General features: G+C 46.4%; 1 protein-coding gene across 2 annotated transcripts in view; it reads left to right on the forward strand.

Moving 5' to 3' along the window:
• Positions 1-19,138, forward strand: part of LOC144106577 (uncharacterized) — a 216,305-nt gene that overhangs the window by 99,280 nt on the left and 97,887 nt on the right. For both annotated transcript variants that reach the window (XM_077639422.1, XM_077639423.1), the window contains exons 43-49: positions 2,426-2,567; positions 4,314-4,358; positions 8,217-8,371; positions 9,372-9,518; positions 11,396-11,552; positions 16,368-16,589; positions 17,488-17,523. In XM_077639422.1, the coding sequence (XP_077495548.1) occupies positions 2,426-2,567; positions 4,314-4,358; positions 8,217-8,371; positions 9,372-9,518; positions 11,396-11,552; positions 16,368-16,589; positions 17,488-17,523 (904 nt within the window). The remainder of the gene's footprint in view (positions 1-2,425; positions 2,568-4,313; positions 4,359-8,216; positions 8,372-9,371; positions 9,519-11,395; positions 11,553-16,367; positions 16,590-17,487; positions 17,524-19,138) is intronic.

Below are 19,138 nucleotides of genomic sequence, written 5' to 3' on the forward strand. Positions count from 1 at the left end.
GGAATACCCGAGGAACTTTGGGCCACTCCGTCTTTGATAATTGCGTGTGCCTGTTTGGTTGCTTTCGCTCGGACTTCCTCCAAAGGTCACCATACTTTTGTGGGTTTTCAGAGTTACATGGCCGTTTATTACGAAAGTATGAAATGGTGAATTTTACAAAAGGCGTACCTCTCGCGTCCTCGGTACACTGTTCGCTTACAATTTAACAAACGATCAGTCATGTATCGTGCCCGATATTAGAAAATGTAAAGTAAACATCCACGCGAGACCTGCCATGCAAATATAAAAAAAATTGCTTCCTCATCTCTTCGTATTTTCACAACAATTACTTTCCCTCCTCGGCACGTGCTCCAGGCCACCGCCATGCCAGGCAGTTGCTCTATAAACTACCTAACCCAGGTGGCTGACAAGCAGCAGGACGACAACGAGTCGATTAATCGTTCGGGATGAAAACTAAGCTATTCCAGTTGTATCAGAAGAAATCCCAGAAGAGAAGCGCAGTTAGAGAGCGAAAGTGATTAGAGTCGCAAATATTTCTTCCGTTTATGACTGAACCCACGTCAATGTTAGCCAGTGTTAGGGGGGGGGGGGGGGGGGGGGGCGTTCAGCCTCTTCATGCGGCCCATTGGCGCTCGGCGACCTGCATGGCTCTGCCCTGAGCTGGACGTCCAGACCGGAGCCAAGCAAAGCGGCCTCCCACTGTTCGATAGCTGCAGGCCCTCCGGCAGACTGTCCTGAGGGCGCTCATGCAGGATGTGGGCAAGGATGGCCTTAGAGTGACCACACAGCTTGCGGGAAGGGGTCCTAGTATGTTATGGACTACGTACAGGGGTTCAGGAACATAGTTGTTCGCAGATGGCGCCAGACGATGGGCTGGGGTTTGTGCGAACTTTTTGTGGGTGCGGGTAGGTTACCCTATAATCGCGGTAATTCAGAGTGCTCTCAGGGTAAGATACCGTACGCTCTCTCACTCTCCGCAGGTGAGGAAGCTTTGAACAATTTCCTGATACCGGTATTCGCCCTTACTTAGAACTCATTCATTCACTTGTCACAAATTGAGAGACTGACTAGGAGATGTGCTCTGCTTCGCAGGCTAACTTACACGTTGTTAATGTTACGTCTTTTCTCGTATCCACCAACAATAACATTGGTGCGGCTGCCTAGTGGTTTGAACATCCGCCGCGCATGCGCATCGGGTACCCACTGGCGTCACGATGGTAACAAGCTTTCCTCTGGCTCGGCTGCTTTGGCGGGCATTTGAACCCACCTTGAGTGAATGAAAATGCCTTGTGCCATGGCGCTCTTTGGCCACAGATGCCATGAGCCATTAAAATCATCGCCAGCATTATATTCTGTCATTCACCACAGCACTCAGTTATGCACTAAATAAATCTCCATCCAACTCCCTCACCCTGATTCATTTTCAAAATGATCAGTCACCAAACTCACTCACTCACTCACTCACTCACTCACTCACTCACTCACTCACTCACTCACTCACTCACTCACTCACTCACTCACTCACTCACTCACTCACTCACTCACTCACTCACTCACTCACTCACTCACTCACTCACTCACTCACTCACTCACTCACTCACACTCCCAGTGCCGCGTGGCTCCCCTCCCTGTTGGACGCTGACGTTGCTGCGGCGGTGTGACTCCTGAACGGCCAACGACTCCCTCGGATACGACGGCGGCGACCTCCCCCTCCCCTCCCCCCTACATCCTCTACGCCCCCTCCCCTGGTCCCCAAGAGTGATGCCCAAAGGGCCAACATACGTCGGGACCAGTATCCCCCCCCCCCCCTCCCTTCATGGCAACAACCACCGCCACACTCGTTCGCTCGCTTCTAAAGGAGAGCGCGAACCAGTTCGACCAGAAAAAGGGAGGGACGTTAAACAACGTGCAAATCGTCCAACTGTCAGTCTATTTTGCAGCTCTGTTTGGCCTTGTCCGGCTAGGAATTTATCACCGAGAAAATGCATTCAAAATCTTCCCGCCTGTCGATTCAAACTCGAGCCATCTTTGCCGAAAAGGTGCGACTTCCATCGATTTGAAGTGAATGGTTTTGTAGTGTAGCCTCAGGGATCTGCGACAAAAAATTAGTGTCGACGAACGCATTTTAATTGCGGAATCGGCCGGTGATGGCGACACCTGTATTTGGATTTGTTTTTATTTTCTAGCTTTTAATAGCTCCTTTACACTAGCTTATTACTGAACGGTCTCTCTGCGATTAGAACGCGGTACCCTATCGTTACAGGCCAACTTGTGTTTTTTTCTCTCACTGCACTTTTAGCTGACTCGTCCACCGAGCCACTACTGACTCACTCGTTCAATGAGTGGCCCGCTCATTCGCTGACTCGCTTCTTATTCACTCGTTCACTTAATCACTCGTTTACTAAGTCGCTTTGTGCCACTCCAGGTTCTGGGCGCCAACCACGACGCCTCGTCTCTGCACCGGCAGTACTTCGAGGAGCCGTTCGAGGCCCGTTTCGTGCGCATCCAGCCTGTCAGCTGGGAAAACATGGCGGCGCTCAAGCTCGACCTCCTCGCCTGCGCTGTAGGCAAGTGACCCCTTTCTCTCTCCCTCGGCTCACGGCATTTAGGCTCAGTGTGCAACTGGTTTACACATACCGCAGTGTTGCGCAGATAACCTTTAGTTTTTATTCATTTACGATATTGCTCAAGGCTTGCTGAGTGGTATTATATAAGCGGGAAACAATTTGATGCGCTAAATGGGAACGCAAAATGTAAAAAGGTACAATCTCAAAAAGAAGAAAAGCTTTACAAAGTACCGGAAATCCATAGTTCGAGGGAGAGTATACGGATTTTTTTTTTTTCTGGACAAGAGCTGTTCTGAATGGGAGGGTCTGTCGAGGAGAGACGTCTGATGAAGGGCGACGATGTGCGTGTCGAAAGGTCGAATTACGCCGGGAAAGTCTGAAGATTTTATACACCAAAGCTCTCTCGCTAGCAAAGAAAATAATAACAATGATGTTTTCGACAACAACTTTACTCATGCAGCCCACAGAGAGGCGACCACGAAAAATGTGCGGCATACTTTTGAAGCAGTTATTGCGTGGGCGATTTTCATGGATCAGCTTTTACATTGAAGCTGAAATTGCGTCTAGTGCTGATAAGCGAATTTTTCGCGCCTGTAATATACTCATTACACGTCGTCAAAGTCAGAGCATTCTTTATTTTGAAAGTGCAATGGATTACATAAAAATATTTTAACTGATAGCTGTGCGGCTAGTGAAACAGTCCTGTACAAAATTAAAATAAAATACACCAGACATCCGTAATGAACAAAAATTAAAAAAAATAAAACAAAAGAAACACAAACAGTAATAAAGAATTGCTTGGAACAAAATGCGCACTTGAAGTAACACTTAAAAAAACACAGAGCGATAAGGAACAGGAAAGAAAAGTTCATAAATGTTCAAAAAAAATGGAGGTCAGGGTCCTTACTGGTTGTTAATAAAGAAAAACTTGCAGCACACCTTAAAGTTATTTGCAAGCTTCACATTAATAGGCACTGTATTCCAGACTTTTGCGCCGGAAAATTGAACTAAGTGTTGCCCGTATACATTGCGACAGGCAGGCAAACTGAAATTTCCACTTAATGCATGTCTTGTATTACGGTACGGTAATAAGAAAAAACTTTGTGGTAGAGGAGTATTAGTATTAATAATATTACTTACCAATACATACAGTTCGTAATTAAGCATGGATTCAAACGATAATATGCGATGCTCCTTTTATAGACAACTGCAGCTATTGTTTGAAGACGCATGGCCAATTACCTGTAGTGCTCTCTTCTGTAGCCTTTGTGTGGGAACTAAATAGGTTTTGTATGTTTGGCCCCATGATTTGCTGCAGTAGGTGATGCGACGGTGAAACAGCGAAAAGTGCAGTGACAAAATTATGGCTGCAAGTTCAAAGAATATTAGCAGTTCACTGTAACGCAAATGCTGTTTCAAGTCCTCTTGAGAGTACTTCATCGAGGGAAAAAAATAGTGAGAAAAAGGAAAAAAAATGACAAAAGCTTGCTATAACACTTGTGCAATATTAACTTCAATAAAGCAGCAGTGCACTCCAAACGAGGAGAAATGAAAGCGCGTTGATCTTTTTGTGTCAGCGTCTGATGTCAGCACTTTGAGGTTTTCATTTCATTTGATTCCTTTCCTGCCTTACACTGTCATTTCTAAATTCCTAATTTCTCGCGACAGCCATAGCAACACCATGTAAAGAATTTCTCATTTGTCACTTACCGTCTGTGAAATAACTTTGCCCCCTTTATTTTCCAGAAACATTCACGGTAAAGCCTATTGGAACACCAGAGTCACATGCCAGTAAGTACACAGCTGACATCAATGCAGCGGTTTAAATTACTTTGAGAGGGAAAAAAAGTTGAGCTCTGATAATTGATTAAGCCTTTTTTACTAGCGTCGCGAATGCGCCACACATTGTTGGCAACCCTTGTACTCATTACTACATGGAGCTTCTTTACAAAGCTGTGTATTTATTTATTTATTTATTTATTTATTTATTTATTTATTTATTTATTTATTTATTTATTTATTTATTTATACAAGTACCTGCAGCACCACAAGCGCATTATTGCTCGCGGGGGTGGGGGGTGGGGGGGGGGGGCAATTGCAGGAAAATGAACATGAGACAAAAACTTAAAGCAGCTAAGCACAGGCGGTAAAAGCAAGAAAGTAACAAAATACGTAACATCGATGATCATCTCCACGGCAAACGGTCTTCAGCGAACTGGGGTGCAAAATTGAAACACGGAAATGGAAAGGGTACACTATCGCATGAAGCTCAATGTCAGCCAAAGGATATGAAGTAAACGGGATGATATTAATCTACGGCAGTCTGCGTGACAATAAAGACAAGAAACTCTGAACTCGTTTTATATTCACCAATGCTCTTGGGAAGCCTATTCCAGTGTGAGGAAGCATGCGGAAAAAATGAATTACGTTAGACATCAGTACGACAGTGCATCTCAAGAACTTTCAGCTCGTGATCACAACGTTTACAGATGAAGTGGGGAGAGAAAATGTACAAGTTCTTGTTTATTCCTAGGAGATTAGAGAAAATTCGAAAAAAAGTTCTAATTTTGCGGTTAATCGACGGTGTGCTAGTGTTTTCCAACCAAGGTTCTTTTTAACTAATGTACTACTGCTACAGAAGTTATAAGTACCTGAAACAAATCTTGCAGCGCGGTTTTGGACGCGTACAAGCTTTTCTATAAGATTAGAGCTTTGAGGGTCCCATACCGCGCAAGCGTATTCGAGTAGCAGACGAACATTTATTAGGCAGTTTAACTGTGCGTACGCAACGGCTTAGCGTACGCAAGGAGTTTGCGGGGACGGAAGTGCGCATGCGCAGAACGCAAGCGCAAGCCCTGCGTCTTGCGTACGTACACTAGCCAGCGGACTTTGCGTTTCGGCGCTAGCCCCGCCGCGGTGGCTCAGTGGTTAGGGCGCTCGACTACTGATCCGGAGTTCCTGGGTTCGAACCCGACCGCGGCGGCTGCGTTTTTATGGAGGAAAAACGCTAAGGCGCCCGTGTGCTGTGCGATGTCAGTGCACGTTAAAGATCCCCAGGTGGTCGAAATTATTCCGGAGCCCTCCACTACGGCACCTCCTTCTTCCTCTCTTCTTTCACTCCCTTCCTTATCCCTTCCCTTACGGCGCGGTTCAGGTGTCCAACGATATATGAGACAGATACTGCGCTATTTCCTTTCCCCAAAAACCATTTATTATTATTATTATTATTATTATTATTATTATTATTATTATTATTATTATTATTATTATTATTATTATTATTCGGCGCTTGCGTGGCTTGCGCGGTTAGCGTTGACAAGATGGCGGCGCCCTGCTCGCCCGCTTCGGAATAAATACATGTCGCCGCTGGATTCTCCAACGCAATAGCTCGTTCAAATGGTAGCGGTTCGCTTTTATTGCGCCTACTCTTGCCCACACGTAGCGGCATAAGCGATAACTAGCCCCTGTTTTTCAGGTAATTTGGCAATTTTCAAGCTCCTGGGCCTAACTAAATGCAGTGTGTTTTCCTTATAGCAACGACACCTGGCGAAGCAGTTTTCTAGCTTTTAGTCAGTTCTTACATTTTCTTCGATTTGCATAGTTTTTCTTCTTGGATCAAAAAAAGACTCGCGATGCACTCACCCAAGTTATGAGTAATCACGGATGAAATTTTCTTCAGCTGAGCGTTGATGTGCTTTGACATCTTGTCACTAGATGGCGCTTCTGTGTACGCGTGTTCCTGCGGGACGCTACGGCACGGCCAACTTAAACTATACTTCGGAGTGGACAGCGTAACGCACGTAGCGCCGTAGCGCTTTAGCGTTCGCAAGCACTTGCCTACGCAGATCTAAAACTGTCTATTATGTAAAGCAGTTCTTTTACTTTCTGGGGGCTTTATAAAAATTACGTCTAACGAGGTTTAGCACACGAGATGACTTTAAGGTTAATTATTCAATATGTCTGTTCCATGTTAAATTTTCTGAAAAATAGACCCAGAGACTAGCGTTTTCGGTCAAAATGTTTGGCATCACTGAGCAATCTGTGCGAAGAAAAAAAAAGTGCTGCGATTGAGCGACTTCCAGCCAGCGTCCAACTAATCCTAGTCTTTTATTTTATGGCCGATGCTGCGGGGAATATGTTTATTGTCTTTCGGTCTTCGAGTTCGTTCGAGACTTCCGATTTTGTTTGTTACACAACCCGAAATAGCTGCACAAAATTGACCAAATGCATTTGTTGCTAATTGGCAGCATACCGATTTCTGGAATATTACGCCACCCATAAAATTTTGATTTTGGCTCTTGAATTGAGTACGCCAGCTTGCACATTGTGGATGTAATGATTTTTTCTTCAATCCCTTCGTACCGCATTAACGGACTGTGATGTCAACTAACTGATCAATCAAAGCATTGCGATTGGCACTTGCGCCATTTTTTGCAAAGAATGCGCACACACTACTCTTATGCAGTGGCCGTGGATATGTTGTGTAAATTGCGAAAAAAAATGCACCTATGAAGGCCGCTGTCTCGTATAAACTGTTCGTGCTTCGTTCCGGCATGGCAGTTTCCCAAACTTCTGCCATTTTTTTATTAGCTGTATATTCCGGTTATTGCTTCTTCACAGTTTGATATAATACTTTGATTGAGAGAAGCACAGCTTATAGAACGTGCTGGGTTTCTTGCAGGTCACTAACGTACGCTCCGGTGAACTAGGCCAGGCGGAAAGTTCGTGGAGGAACCACGCGCTATAAATTAGAGATGCTGAAACCGAGAGCCACTAATTGCTTTCCGAAAGGTCCCTTGCTCATTAACAGGGGCAACTAAGATGGGAAATACTGCGGCGGGTGCTGTGGCGTTGAGGGCCTTCCTATTCACTGCTCCTCATTCATCTCCATGCACTCCACTGAAGCCTCATTTAATGTCTCGGCGCGGAAGTTCCCTGTTCGCTTATTATCCTCCAGCATTCGTAAGTGCACCGGATTAGCCTCTGCAAGGTCGTTAAAATTTCAACAAACTGCGATGCGAATGGTGTAAACAAACAAAAAAAGAGCGCGGGCATCAGCGATCATGCTGCTCTTTACAGAGCATAAAATGTGCACGCCGTCATGGGATTCAATGGATGCTGCCATATTCCCAAATTGGGAAGACTTACAAGTTGCACTTGTGCCGCGCAGTTCCATTTTGAACGAAATCAATTGATGTTTCTACCTTAACGTCGAGTCTAAAATTAACTGCGAAGCAGATGTTTCTTACCCTGCAGTACATTTTTTACCAGTGATTCGAAAACGACCGTAGTCTTCCTGAAAATGCTTGCTGTAAATAAAGAGCTCTTTATAGATGGCAGCAACGATTCTACATGGCAGTGTCCATGTGCGGCGACCGCTGCGCAAGGCAGCCACTGCCTGTAGGACACCGGAAGCGAGTGCGCTGCAGGTGGAGAGGCGCAAGTACTTGGTCTGGCTACGGGGCACAGAAAGGAGTGAAAGCATGCTCAAATTTTTTTGAAATAAGTAATACTTTCGGATGAATTCCAGGAAGACTAAATACGAACACTCAGAAAGCGGCAAATCGTGCAATTCCCGACCGAGTAAAGCGAGCTCTTGTGCACGAGAGCTTGTAGCAAACGCTGTTGCGCTCGTGACCTGCACCGCAGTCTGCCGGGAGCCGATGGGCCTGGAGAGCGGCCTCCTGGACGACCAGGCGCTGCACGCCTCCTCCGAGAGGGACGAACAGCACGAGGCCAACGAAGGGAGGCTCGGAGCACGCGGGTGGGTCGCCGGGGTCGCCGACAAGCACCAGTACCTGCAGGTGTGTGGTCGCTTTAAGAGGGCCCTGCAGGTTCCTCTTTTCCAGCGGCACTGGAGATGAGGTAGCGTCAGTGGCGGCTTCTCATACCCGAGAGGGCAAGAAACAAAGGTTACGCCTACTTAGGGCAGGCAGTGACAGCTGATCCGGATCATGAGAGGGAAATAACTACAAGGCTAAGAATGGGGTGTTGCGCATATGGCAGGTTCTTTCAGATCACGAATGGCGGTTTACCCATATCCCTCAAGAGAAAAGCGTACAACAGCTGGATCTTACCGGTGCTCACCTACGGGCCAGAAACGCGGAGGCTAACGAAAACAGTTCAGCTTAAGTTAAGGACAACGCAGCGAACTATGGAAAGAGAAATTATGGGTGTAACGTTAAGAGACCAGAAGCGGGCAGAGTGGGTGAGGGAACAAGCGCGTGTAAATGACATCCTAGCCGAAATCAAGAGGAAGAAATGGGCTTGGGCAGGGCATGTAATGCAAAGGCAAGATAACCGCTGAAGTAACCGCTGCTCCTTAAGCGTAACGCAGGGGATTCCAAGGGAAGGCAAGCGTAGCAGGGGGCGGCAGAAGGTTAGGTCGGCGGATGACGTTAAGTTTGCAGGAAAAGGGTGGATGCAGTTGGCAAAGAACAGGGTTCATTGGAGAGACATGAGAGAGGCCTTTGCCTTGCAGTGGATGTAGTCAGGCTGCTGCTGCTGCTGATGATAACAGAAAGAGACAGACAAATAACAATAAAACGCTGGCTGCTCGCACCGGGACTAGTCCTGTGGCTTCAGAACACTAGCCGTGCCGAGAGAAGTGGCCTGCCAACTCCTTCTCAGGACCTTCGGAAAGAAGACACCAAGGCTCCGAGCATTTCTCTCACTGTCCCCTTTTCTTCGTCTTCGTGGGTCCATGAAGTGCGCGCGAGCTGCGTACACGTACAGAGAGCTGGATCCACGAGAGAGCGGGTTGCCACTGCTGCAGAAATTCCGCTGAACACGCGTGCACCGCAGGTGGACTTCGGAGAGCCGCGCGAGCTGACCGCGGTGGTGACCCGGGGCCGACAGGAGGCTGCGCAGTGGGTCACCTCGTACCTGGTGCAGCACAGCAACAACGCGCACCGCTGGAGCACCATCAAGGACGCGGACGGAGCAGACCTGGTGAGACAATCGTTATGGAAGGTGTTCCAAACTTCTGTGTTGGTTTCTCCACAGTGAAGCGTGTCAGCTAATGGCAGAACACTGTAGAGGGAGTGCAGAAGGATGTGATTCTTGAAAACAGGGTGGAGAAGGGAGCCTCAGACCATTGGCCAAGGTTTAGACAAGAGCAGTTTTCTTCGTCTGGGCGAAGAAAAGGCCTCTTCTCAAAGCTTGCGCTGATGGTCAGAAGTTCTCTTTTTGGCCGTTGCCGAATTTGTTTTGTGATCGCGGAACAGTCGTTTTCCCAGCATAAAGTATAAGCGCAGTTGATGCGCCGATGTACCAGATGCCGACACGTTTCCACTGAGGGCATCACACGCACTTCTCAGGTGGTAGAACGAGTAATGAGCGCGTAATCTTCGACTTATGATCAACGGCGCACAGTTAGACAAAGTTCACTGCTGAGAAACAAACTCAACGGCTAGGAAAATCTGCGGAGATTTTTCTTCGTTCTTGGTTAGGTTCGCGACCCCAGGCTGGCACGTTTAATGCTCCTACTGTGACTGCTGCAACGCGAAAAGAAAAGTACGAACCTATTAGCTGTTGGAGAGAAAGTTGACTGTGAGTCTATAAGCACTTCGAAGTAGCTGCCTTTTCAACATAACGGTATTATCAAGTGCACTAATATTCCGTCTCTCAGCTACTGTTTCATCGTTGTTGTTTTTGTTTCGTTTACCACTGCCTTGGGCGCGGTTTTATTTGTCGCCGGTGACAATGCACATACCTTGAGGGTAAAATAAAGAAAGTGTTCCACGGTATCCGACCGAGCAGTTCAGTTCAATTCAAAATTTCAGCATGAAGGTTTGCAGCGATCAGATATCTCACTGCGCTTTAGTTGAGGAGAAATGCACGTTTATGTGTCAGCTACAGCACTGACGCAGTGCATCACCGTTTTACCTTTGGCTCAGTTATGCCTTTCTTTTCGCGGTTGCTTCCCTTGCCTATCATCGCCTACGCAGTTTGCTATGTGTGTGGCCCAAAACACGCGGAAAAAGATATCTGCACTTGAACGTAAAAGTGTTCTCTACTATTTACAGTGCGCGTAACGCGATGGTCCACATTTCGATCGTGTTTTGTGCGAAAAAGAGCCATGGTATGCACTTTTTATGTATCTCTCCTCCATGCAGAATGATTAATTTTCTTTGCTTTCGAACTGTTTATTAAATAGGGTGCTTCACAAAATGAGACTATTCGCCAGTGGAGAAGAACAAGCACTCGCATTCGCCAAACTTCGACGACAACCTCTGAGCCTCTCTCACAATTTCAGCATTTTTTAATGTTCTGATGTTCTTTCCTGACGGTGACACTCAGCTCTTTTATCGGTCCTTTTTTATTTTTTTTTTAGATGAGAATCATATGTCAAAGTCAGACGGGAAAAACATACTTGAAGAAAAATGCAATGATATCACAGTGCTACGCGAGATGTTAGGCATGATAGCAGTCACGCAGAACTAGGTGGTTTGTTTATGCGCAATGTCTGATGCAGCAGTGCGGTATTTTCTAGGTTAATGTGTAGACAATATATTTCACCTGAGCTCTCAAACAAGCTGAAAAATCGCTGAGTCCCATCAGCAGCCAGCATTGTGAGCACTGATAGTCTCGTTTGAACAAAGAGATGTGACATACGGGATAAGAAACAAATGTATTGCGCATTCTCTACAAGCCTATATACAACAAACAGTAGCTACCGTGTGAGCTGTGTACTACACATGCATTGGTAAGTTCATTCAGTCGAAGTTGAAGTGTATAACCCGGGCAGATAATTTTTGTTTAAAGCCGTGAGTTGACAGTGGCGGCTACGCGGAAGCTTCATCTCACGGCGCCGTGGCGCGGCGCAGGTGTTCACGGGCAACTTCGACGCCAGCACGCCGGTGACGCGAGTGTTCCCGCGGGCGGTGAGCGCGCGCTACCTGCGCGTCGTGCCCGTCACCTGGAAGAACTGGATCGCCCTCCAGCTCGAAATCCTTGGATGCGAGCCGGCGCCAAGGCCACCACGTAAGCCTGACGTCACTTCCGTTTTATGTCCCCTGTCTTTTCCGTGAGAATAGCAAAACAGCGAGGCGGGCTAGGTGTTGTGCACGCGAGGGATTAAAATGCTTGTGAAAATCGGACAGACTTCATACGTACACACACATCTGTCTTTGTTTACGACGAATTCGTGCTCCGCCTTTCTTTGTCCTTGCCCGTGTGCAAATTGTAAGGCTAATGGAATATTGGAAACCTATTATAAGGCATCAAGAATTGAATGTTATGGGCCCCTATATGACAGATACCTCGGTAACGCAAGATCGTTCAGCACCTGGCCAGTTCACGAGCACCAGTCAACCGGAGTGGCGAATGAAACGACTCCAAAATCATGAAGCCAACAACAAACGTTGACGAATTGACACACATGCCTCAGAGATTTCACCTGTGAGCAGAACAGCATGAGCATAGAACACAGTCGGTGTACGAAGCTACGGATAACTAGATGGATAGATCCAGTGAATCAGCTCCACAGACTCGACGCCGCAAATGATGACCCCCGTGGTAACGGTGATGATGATGACAATGATTATTACCTACCCCGGCAAGAGCGACCCTAACGACCAATGTGGCACTGTGTAATAATTGCTTTTGCGGAATGTGCGAGAAGGAAATTAAACAAGGTGGTCTAGTTTAACTGCCAACCGAACTTCTGGAATATGTACTTTAGCGGAAGACGATAAGAGATCAGCCTGGCAGGCAGCATTCAGGAATAAGCCATGACGGAGAGCGTTGTTTTTTTTTTCTTCTTTTTTGAGACGCATTAAAAACATGTCGAACATTTATAGCAGCACAGCTAACACTCCTTTACGAAGCAATTACGGGGCGCCGTTCACGCACCAATTCAGATGAGTTAATATAAGAAAGTGAGCGAAGAAAAACACTGTAAAACTGCCCCCAAAAGCGCTGTGCGTGAATCTGGGTGCTTGCTACCGGCTGTGCTCAAATGCTGCACAAGAAACAACCAGCAGCGCGCTGTACCAGCGACGGGTCGTTGTGCAAGCTTTTCCTGGCGGTTGGTAGTTGTTTCGCAAATAGGAAGAAACTTCCCGCCATCAATAGATCACGCTCTGCGGAATGATTCAGTATAGTAATGATCTGTTCTTTTCTGTTTTATTACACGCTTGCTTTCTCTGTTCGCTGAAATTACGGGCTACGGTTTCGGACGCCAGCCGAGAATGGAAGCACTCTGTAATTAATGACTGCCTCGGATCTGTAATTAGCCCATTCGCAATAAATCCGCAGCGCTATATTCGCTTTACGGTGGAGACATTGCTGATGACACGCTTTTCACGCACTAATTCCGATGAGTTAATATAAGAAAGTGGGCGAAGAAAAACACTGTAAAACTGTCTCCAAGAGCTCTGTGCGTGAATCTGGGTGCTTGCTACTGGCTGTGATTATTACCGAACTAGTTATGAAGATAATTACGGTCATAGGTGACAACGGGCACAACAGCGACTAAAAAGTTCGTGTAAAAAAAAGTGCTTATTCGTTTCAGAATCTGGGCTAAACTGACACCACGAGGCTCCATCTTTGTTCTCAATTTACGTATTTTTAATGAAGATTAATGACTACGTCTCACGTTGAATCGCCTTTCCTCGCTGCAGCTTCATTTTATGCAAATTGGAGTGTTGGAATCTTATTTTTAGAGCTTATAAGCTCTAGCGCGACGGTAAAATAAACGTAATATTTTCGGAAATTTGCACAACGTAGTCCTGCAAAAGCTTTAGCGCTTGTTACCAGATTAAGAAGCACAAAAATCCCTATCAAACGCTACTACTCATATTTCTTTTTTGCTTTTGATACCTCACCAGCGAAGCACCAAAAAATGTGACACTTCCCAGTAGTGTCAACGTGAAAATATAGCGAAACGGTCACCCAAAACGGTCGGAGTAACTATTCGACCACAGCAACGATGTAGGCGATGCGGCATTTGAATATAATTTATTTAGGTGTAAACCTGGAGCTAAAAAAATAATAAAAAATCTCCGTCAACGCTGCCCCAGCGTTCGACTTAAGATATTTAGCCACAGGAGCTTCAAGTGTTTACATAGGTGTGCTCAGCAAACGTGTAGAAGACCAAATCCAAACATCCGCGGATGTCTCTTTTCTGGAAACATGCCTTCTACCTCGTGGATTTTGCACTACTATTGCGATTTACAGCCGCTATATTCGGTATATTTCCCCGCTATATCAGTTATTAAATCGTATAAACGTGTGCACCACAACACGACGAATCATTTGCCACGAATCGTTTGACATTCGGAACCCCCTGCGAGAAGCGGTTCGGCCGTAGTAACCGTTTGAAGGTCCTCGAAATGCACAGTTTTCGGGGCCGAAACGTCGCCGTTGCGAATCCCACACATATTTTGGGCTTCATCTCGATTAGTAATTTTATCCTCAGGAACATGCCAAGTCATTTTGCACCACTTCGAACATTCTGCGTCACACGGGTGGCCCCAAATTTTATGCAAATGGTGGTCCCGGTTAGTTCCCACCTCGATGGCCGCTATACTGGCACATATATAACGGATCGAAAGTGAAGGTATCAAGTGAGGCGCTACGCGCCCACTGTTGCTCTGTGATGTAGTGTGGTCACGTGGCTTCTGTTTTGGTTAATTTGACATCCATTGCAGACAGACGCGTCCTTGACAAAACTGAGTAGTAAGAGCAACGCTCGAGGGATATGGGGACGCGAATAGATTTCAAGACACTATGAGAATAGCTTATCAAAAAGACGTCGGACAATAGGGGAGAAGCGCATGCCTGGAGCGCTAATCTACATAAGTAGTGATAAAAGCACTTGCATAGCCTCCCACGCAGACACGCGGGAGAGATTACTCTAATAAAACAATTACTGCACGTATCAAGGCATGCGAACTCTGTGCTGGGGATTGCCGTTAGCACTTATGCTAACAGAAAACGCGCGTCGTCGAAGACACGGCTACTGCGCGCACAGCAGCAGAAGGGAATACATTACGCTTAGTTGGGCGCATTGCAGGGTGCGTTGTTGCTTGGCTGTGTGGTTCTGTTTGAGCGAAGCTCTTTTTCATAATATGTCACCAGCTGGTCCAACATCCACACTTCTACAGATTTCTAAATGCTGTCGAGAAACATTGTATAGGCTTCTTTTTTTTTCTGTCTGAGCGTGGAGTGGGAAAAAAAGAAAGCGCGTGGTTCTACCAATAGGACGTGCTCACTCGGCATTGCTTCGTGAAGAATATCTTACTGGAAACTGACGGCCACAATTTTTGATACAAGCGTGCTAGGTCTTTACCAAATCCTCTGTTTAATCAGGCCTTTACACAACCTAATGTCCTTTGGAAAATAGCGAGCCATGCTCCGTTCCAAAGCTGACTTTGCTCCGCACCTTTGCCTCAGCTTGAAGCACTGATAGCCTGACCTACAGAAATCGACTTCCTCCTGCCTCTAACGTCTGAGTAGGAAGTGTAAAATTTGATACCTCTTTTGATAATCTGATAATGGAATTTGAATCTGGTGCGTATTTATTCTATTTACAGTTTCCGAGATGCGTTATTTTTTTATGGGGCTGCTGAAGGTAATAAGCTGGGCATCCTGCTCACTAATGCCCTGCCCCACAAAAATTAATTGGCGGCATCGAAGTGGAGCTAAAGTTCCTGCGGGGCAGTAAGAACTCAACCCTTTAGAGTCTCTCATGCAAGGACGCTGCGTGATTGGCAGACAGCTTTGCTATCGGACACCGGGACTATCATGATTGCCGTAGTAGCAGGCACGATTCTATCGCTAACCGGTTTTTTGCGCGCGAGGTTTATCATGGCTTCCTTTGATTTGCTGGAACCAGCTGTAGCTTCCACCAAGATCATCATCATCATCATCATCATCATCATCATCATCATTCCAGCTTCGTCCACTACAAGCCACGTTACTCCGGGTAGTAGTTTCCTAAGCTTCGGTGTTACTCACGAAAGCGTGAAACAACGGCTACCGCTGCCAAGATTCAAGGCCAGAAGTGTTTCAATTTAAACAATTTCGCGAGATGCCACGGAGCGCTCGACTGTCTGCAAAGCCAACTCTCAGCACGTAAGGTGTGCGTTGAGAGACTCTAACATATTGTATGGCATTGCCCAGAATCAAAACGTTATTTGAGAAAACCAGGCAGAGAAATATTCTTCCTGCCTTCGCACTTTTAATTCTGACCATAACTCAATCAGACCAGCTGATTTGAGTAAAACTTACCACAGAACCACGGCAGCAGCAACAGCATAAAAAAAAACTATACCACGGAGACCGTAGACGACGGGCCTCTCATAATGCTTGCAATAACGAAAGCTTCTCTACAATATGTTGAAGTCCCGTTCTTTGCGCTCACCGTCGTCCTAGTTTTAGTTTAGTTTGGCAGTAGCCTGCGTAACCGGAAGTGGTAACCACGGGTACCACGGGTTCATGACTACCGAAGAAGAGCGATTATGTCTAAAAAAGAGAAAGAGTGGTCTCTAGGTATGCATATATGGTTGCTTGCCTAAATTTTTTTTCTCCTTTAGCCGTTTTAGCCGTACACACTGGTAGACAATAGACAGGGTGGGCGCGTATTTCTTCAGTGCTGGGAAACTTTTCGACGAATGAACAAACCAGCCCAGCAGTTGGTTTTATTGTGGCTTCCCTTGTTTGTTGCTAACAGTATCAACAAACGTGGAAAGAGATGATGCAAAACCTTGATTGTCGGCCATGAATGACATAAAACTCGACCATTCGTAGGTTTCGAAGACGCGTAAAGACTGTTTTTCTTGGCACGCTTTCCAGCGACCACCCCGACGCCGACCACGAAGGTAACTGAAACGCCGTACGTGGTGTCAGTGGTCGAGTTCCGCTGCCCGGAGCCCAACGGACTGTTCCCGGACGCCGACGACTGCCGCCGCTTCTACCACTGCTCCAACGACCAGCCGCACCACAAGTGGTGCCCCGGTGACCTGCACTTCAACCCCAGGCTGCTCGTCTGCGACTGGCCGTACGCCGCCGGATGCGGTGAGCTTCTTTCGCATCACGTCCCACGGATGGCTTAACAGAAACGGAATAGAATGGAAAGAGCAGTTCAACTTGTTTTACAGTGAGAGGTGTTAATGTCGCGTTTACCGCTTTGGCGGCGTTGGCGTTGAAGTAAAACCGCAGCAAGCTGACTGGTCCGCGTGCATTGACACCACGCGTGACGTCACTGCAACCCACTGTGGCAGCGACCAGACTGAGAGAGCATGGTGCCGTCATGCGCATTTTCTACCAGAGTGGAAGACAAACAGTGCATTGCACTGTAATAGTGAGGAATTAACGATGTTATATTCCCCATTTCGCAAACAGCTGTCACTGAATCTCACCTTACACAGTGGTAAGCGTAATGAATTTTTCACAGCGATACAGCTAATTCAGAAAAGGGGCACATGATACTCTTGAAGGAGATTTAGCGCGAACAAAAAATAAATAAAAGAGCGCATCGAAGGCGAATGCCAGAACTGCTACTAACAACTGCCTGTTCTATCAGAAGAACGCGGATGTATGCATTCCGGTTTATTGTTCATAGTATCCACCTTCAAAGTTTAGAAGCACCAAGTAGCTTTGATTGAAGTTGTGCTGCGAGTTTTGCTATTTCTTTTTGCGCTCCTAAATTCATAAGATGAGCCTTTTTTTTCTATTGATTTATCAGTTTCATTGTTAACTTGCTAAATATTTTTATCTCCAACTCCAAGTTTAATGCTAAAACAATGTATTTTCTGAACGTTATAGAAGCACATATAAGCGCGGTAAGAAATCATTTTCACTGTAAAAAAAAAAAAATTCAGGGTTTATCTCATTTTTTCAGATAGACTGTAGGTAGGAGAAGCCTAATCTATTTTTCTTCTCTCATACCATGCCCAATTTTTCCTTCATGCAGAAGAACGCGAAAGGCTGGAAATAACGACCACACCTGGTGAGTTCAAAGTTTTTGGTGCATTCTGAATACTTGAAACAAACATCTGCCCAGCAACGTGATTCACTTAGCCAATGATTATTACTCCGTGCTTATGCTGGACCTCCGCTTAAGCTTAGCTTACATTCGCTGAAGATGTGATCGGAATTTCAACAACAGTACAAAAGAAAATGGATAAATAGCCATAGGAAACGGTGTTACAGCATGATTGTGTATCAACAGCCAATGCTTTGGCGTTGCCCGAAGGAGTACAGTAGTGGGCAAAACCAAGAGCCCCCCTCGTGTACTGAAGTACGGTGTCCTAGAAGGCTCTTTAGTGGCAAGAGCGAAGCGGGTTGCCATGGGAAGCGTTGAAGCAGAAAAGTTGGTCAGCCGCGCGGGGCGCTGCCGTCGAAAACCGGAAGAGAAAAGCTAGCCGTCTGCTTTGCTGGGTCGCTGCATTCAGTGAATTGAGCGTTGCCGGTACAAAAGGGTGGCGGTTTGGGCTCGTTGTGGTAGTTTTGGCGCGAAAAGCGAGTATGGGATTGCGTCGGGGACATAACGTATACAAAGAAAAAACAACAAACCGCGGGGCGAACGCATCAAACATACGGCACCACTCCACACCCAGCCGGCCGCGAACACGTCGCCTGAGCGGGACACAGTGTGCCCTGAATATGCAGTGCCAGTGAAGGGAGCACAGAGCGAAAGACCACCTGGGGCAGGGAAAGTGCAGTGCAGAACAAGTAGACAGCCAGTGCAGTGAAGCTATAGAGAAGAACGAAGAGTGACTAAAGGGGAAGTATTGTTTTCATACCATTCAGCAAGTGGCGTTAAAGGAAGAGAGAAAGGGTTTGGAAGAAAAGGAGCCAACAAACGAGTGGGAAAAGGCAGTGAAAGGAAGCCGAAAAAAAAAAGCCGTATAATAAAGCAAGTGGCCATTAAGCAAGATAGAAAGAAGCAAAGAAACAAAAAAATATCGGAAGCGACGAGCAGCTTAAAATCTTACGTCCGACGACCGTCCAGATTTCCGGCTAAGAAACGACATTAAGCTTTCTGTAAGAATGAGCGCTGACGCAGTAGTCTCTGGCAGGCAGCCGCAAACCTTGCAGTGAACCCCGAAGGCGTCCGCCACCCGTTAATCACTCTTTCCATTGCATGAGCACCAGTAAAAAATGGAAACTGGGCAGAGTTTTTTGCATACGTATCATGTGATTATAAGACCTGTTATTTCATTAGTGACTATGTCCCATCTGGGACAGAACGTGTGTCGAACCCGAAGGAAATAACCAAAGAATAGTAAAATTTCGTTCCCAATTACCGGAAAATTGGCAGTGTAATTTGTAATTTGCATTTTGTTCTCCTAGTGGGTACGTTAATGATAAACTGAAATTCTGAAAAACAGTGATGTCGCTATGGTCACGCATGAGTGACATGGAACTTACTTAGAAGGTGTGAATTAGCAGTAAAAATCAAGTCGATGGCATACTATGGGGCGGTGTGCTTTAAGGTATAAATTATAAATGTCCTTAATTTTGAGAATCTGCGTCGTACTCCCAGCTGATGCTCCACCGACCCGTTCCACCAGCCATGAGATGTCCAACTAATGGAAGGGCAGCTAAAATCTCCCGGTAGC

This window comes from Amblyomma americanum, chromosome 10 (genome assembly GCF_052857255.1).
Source record: "Amblyomma americanum isolate KBUSLIRL-KWMA chromosome 10, ASM5285725v1, whole genome shotgun sequence".
NCBI classification, from domain to species: Eukaryota; Metazoa; Arthropoda; class Arachnida; order Ixodida; family Ixodidae; genus Amblyomma; species Amblyomma americanum.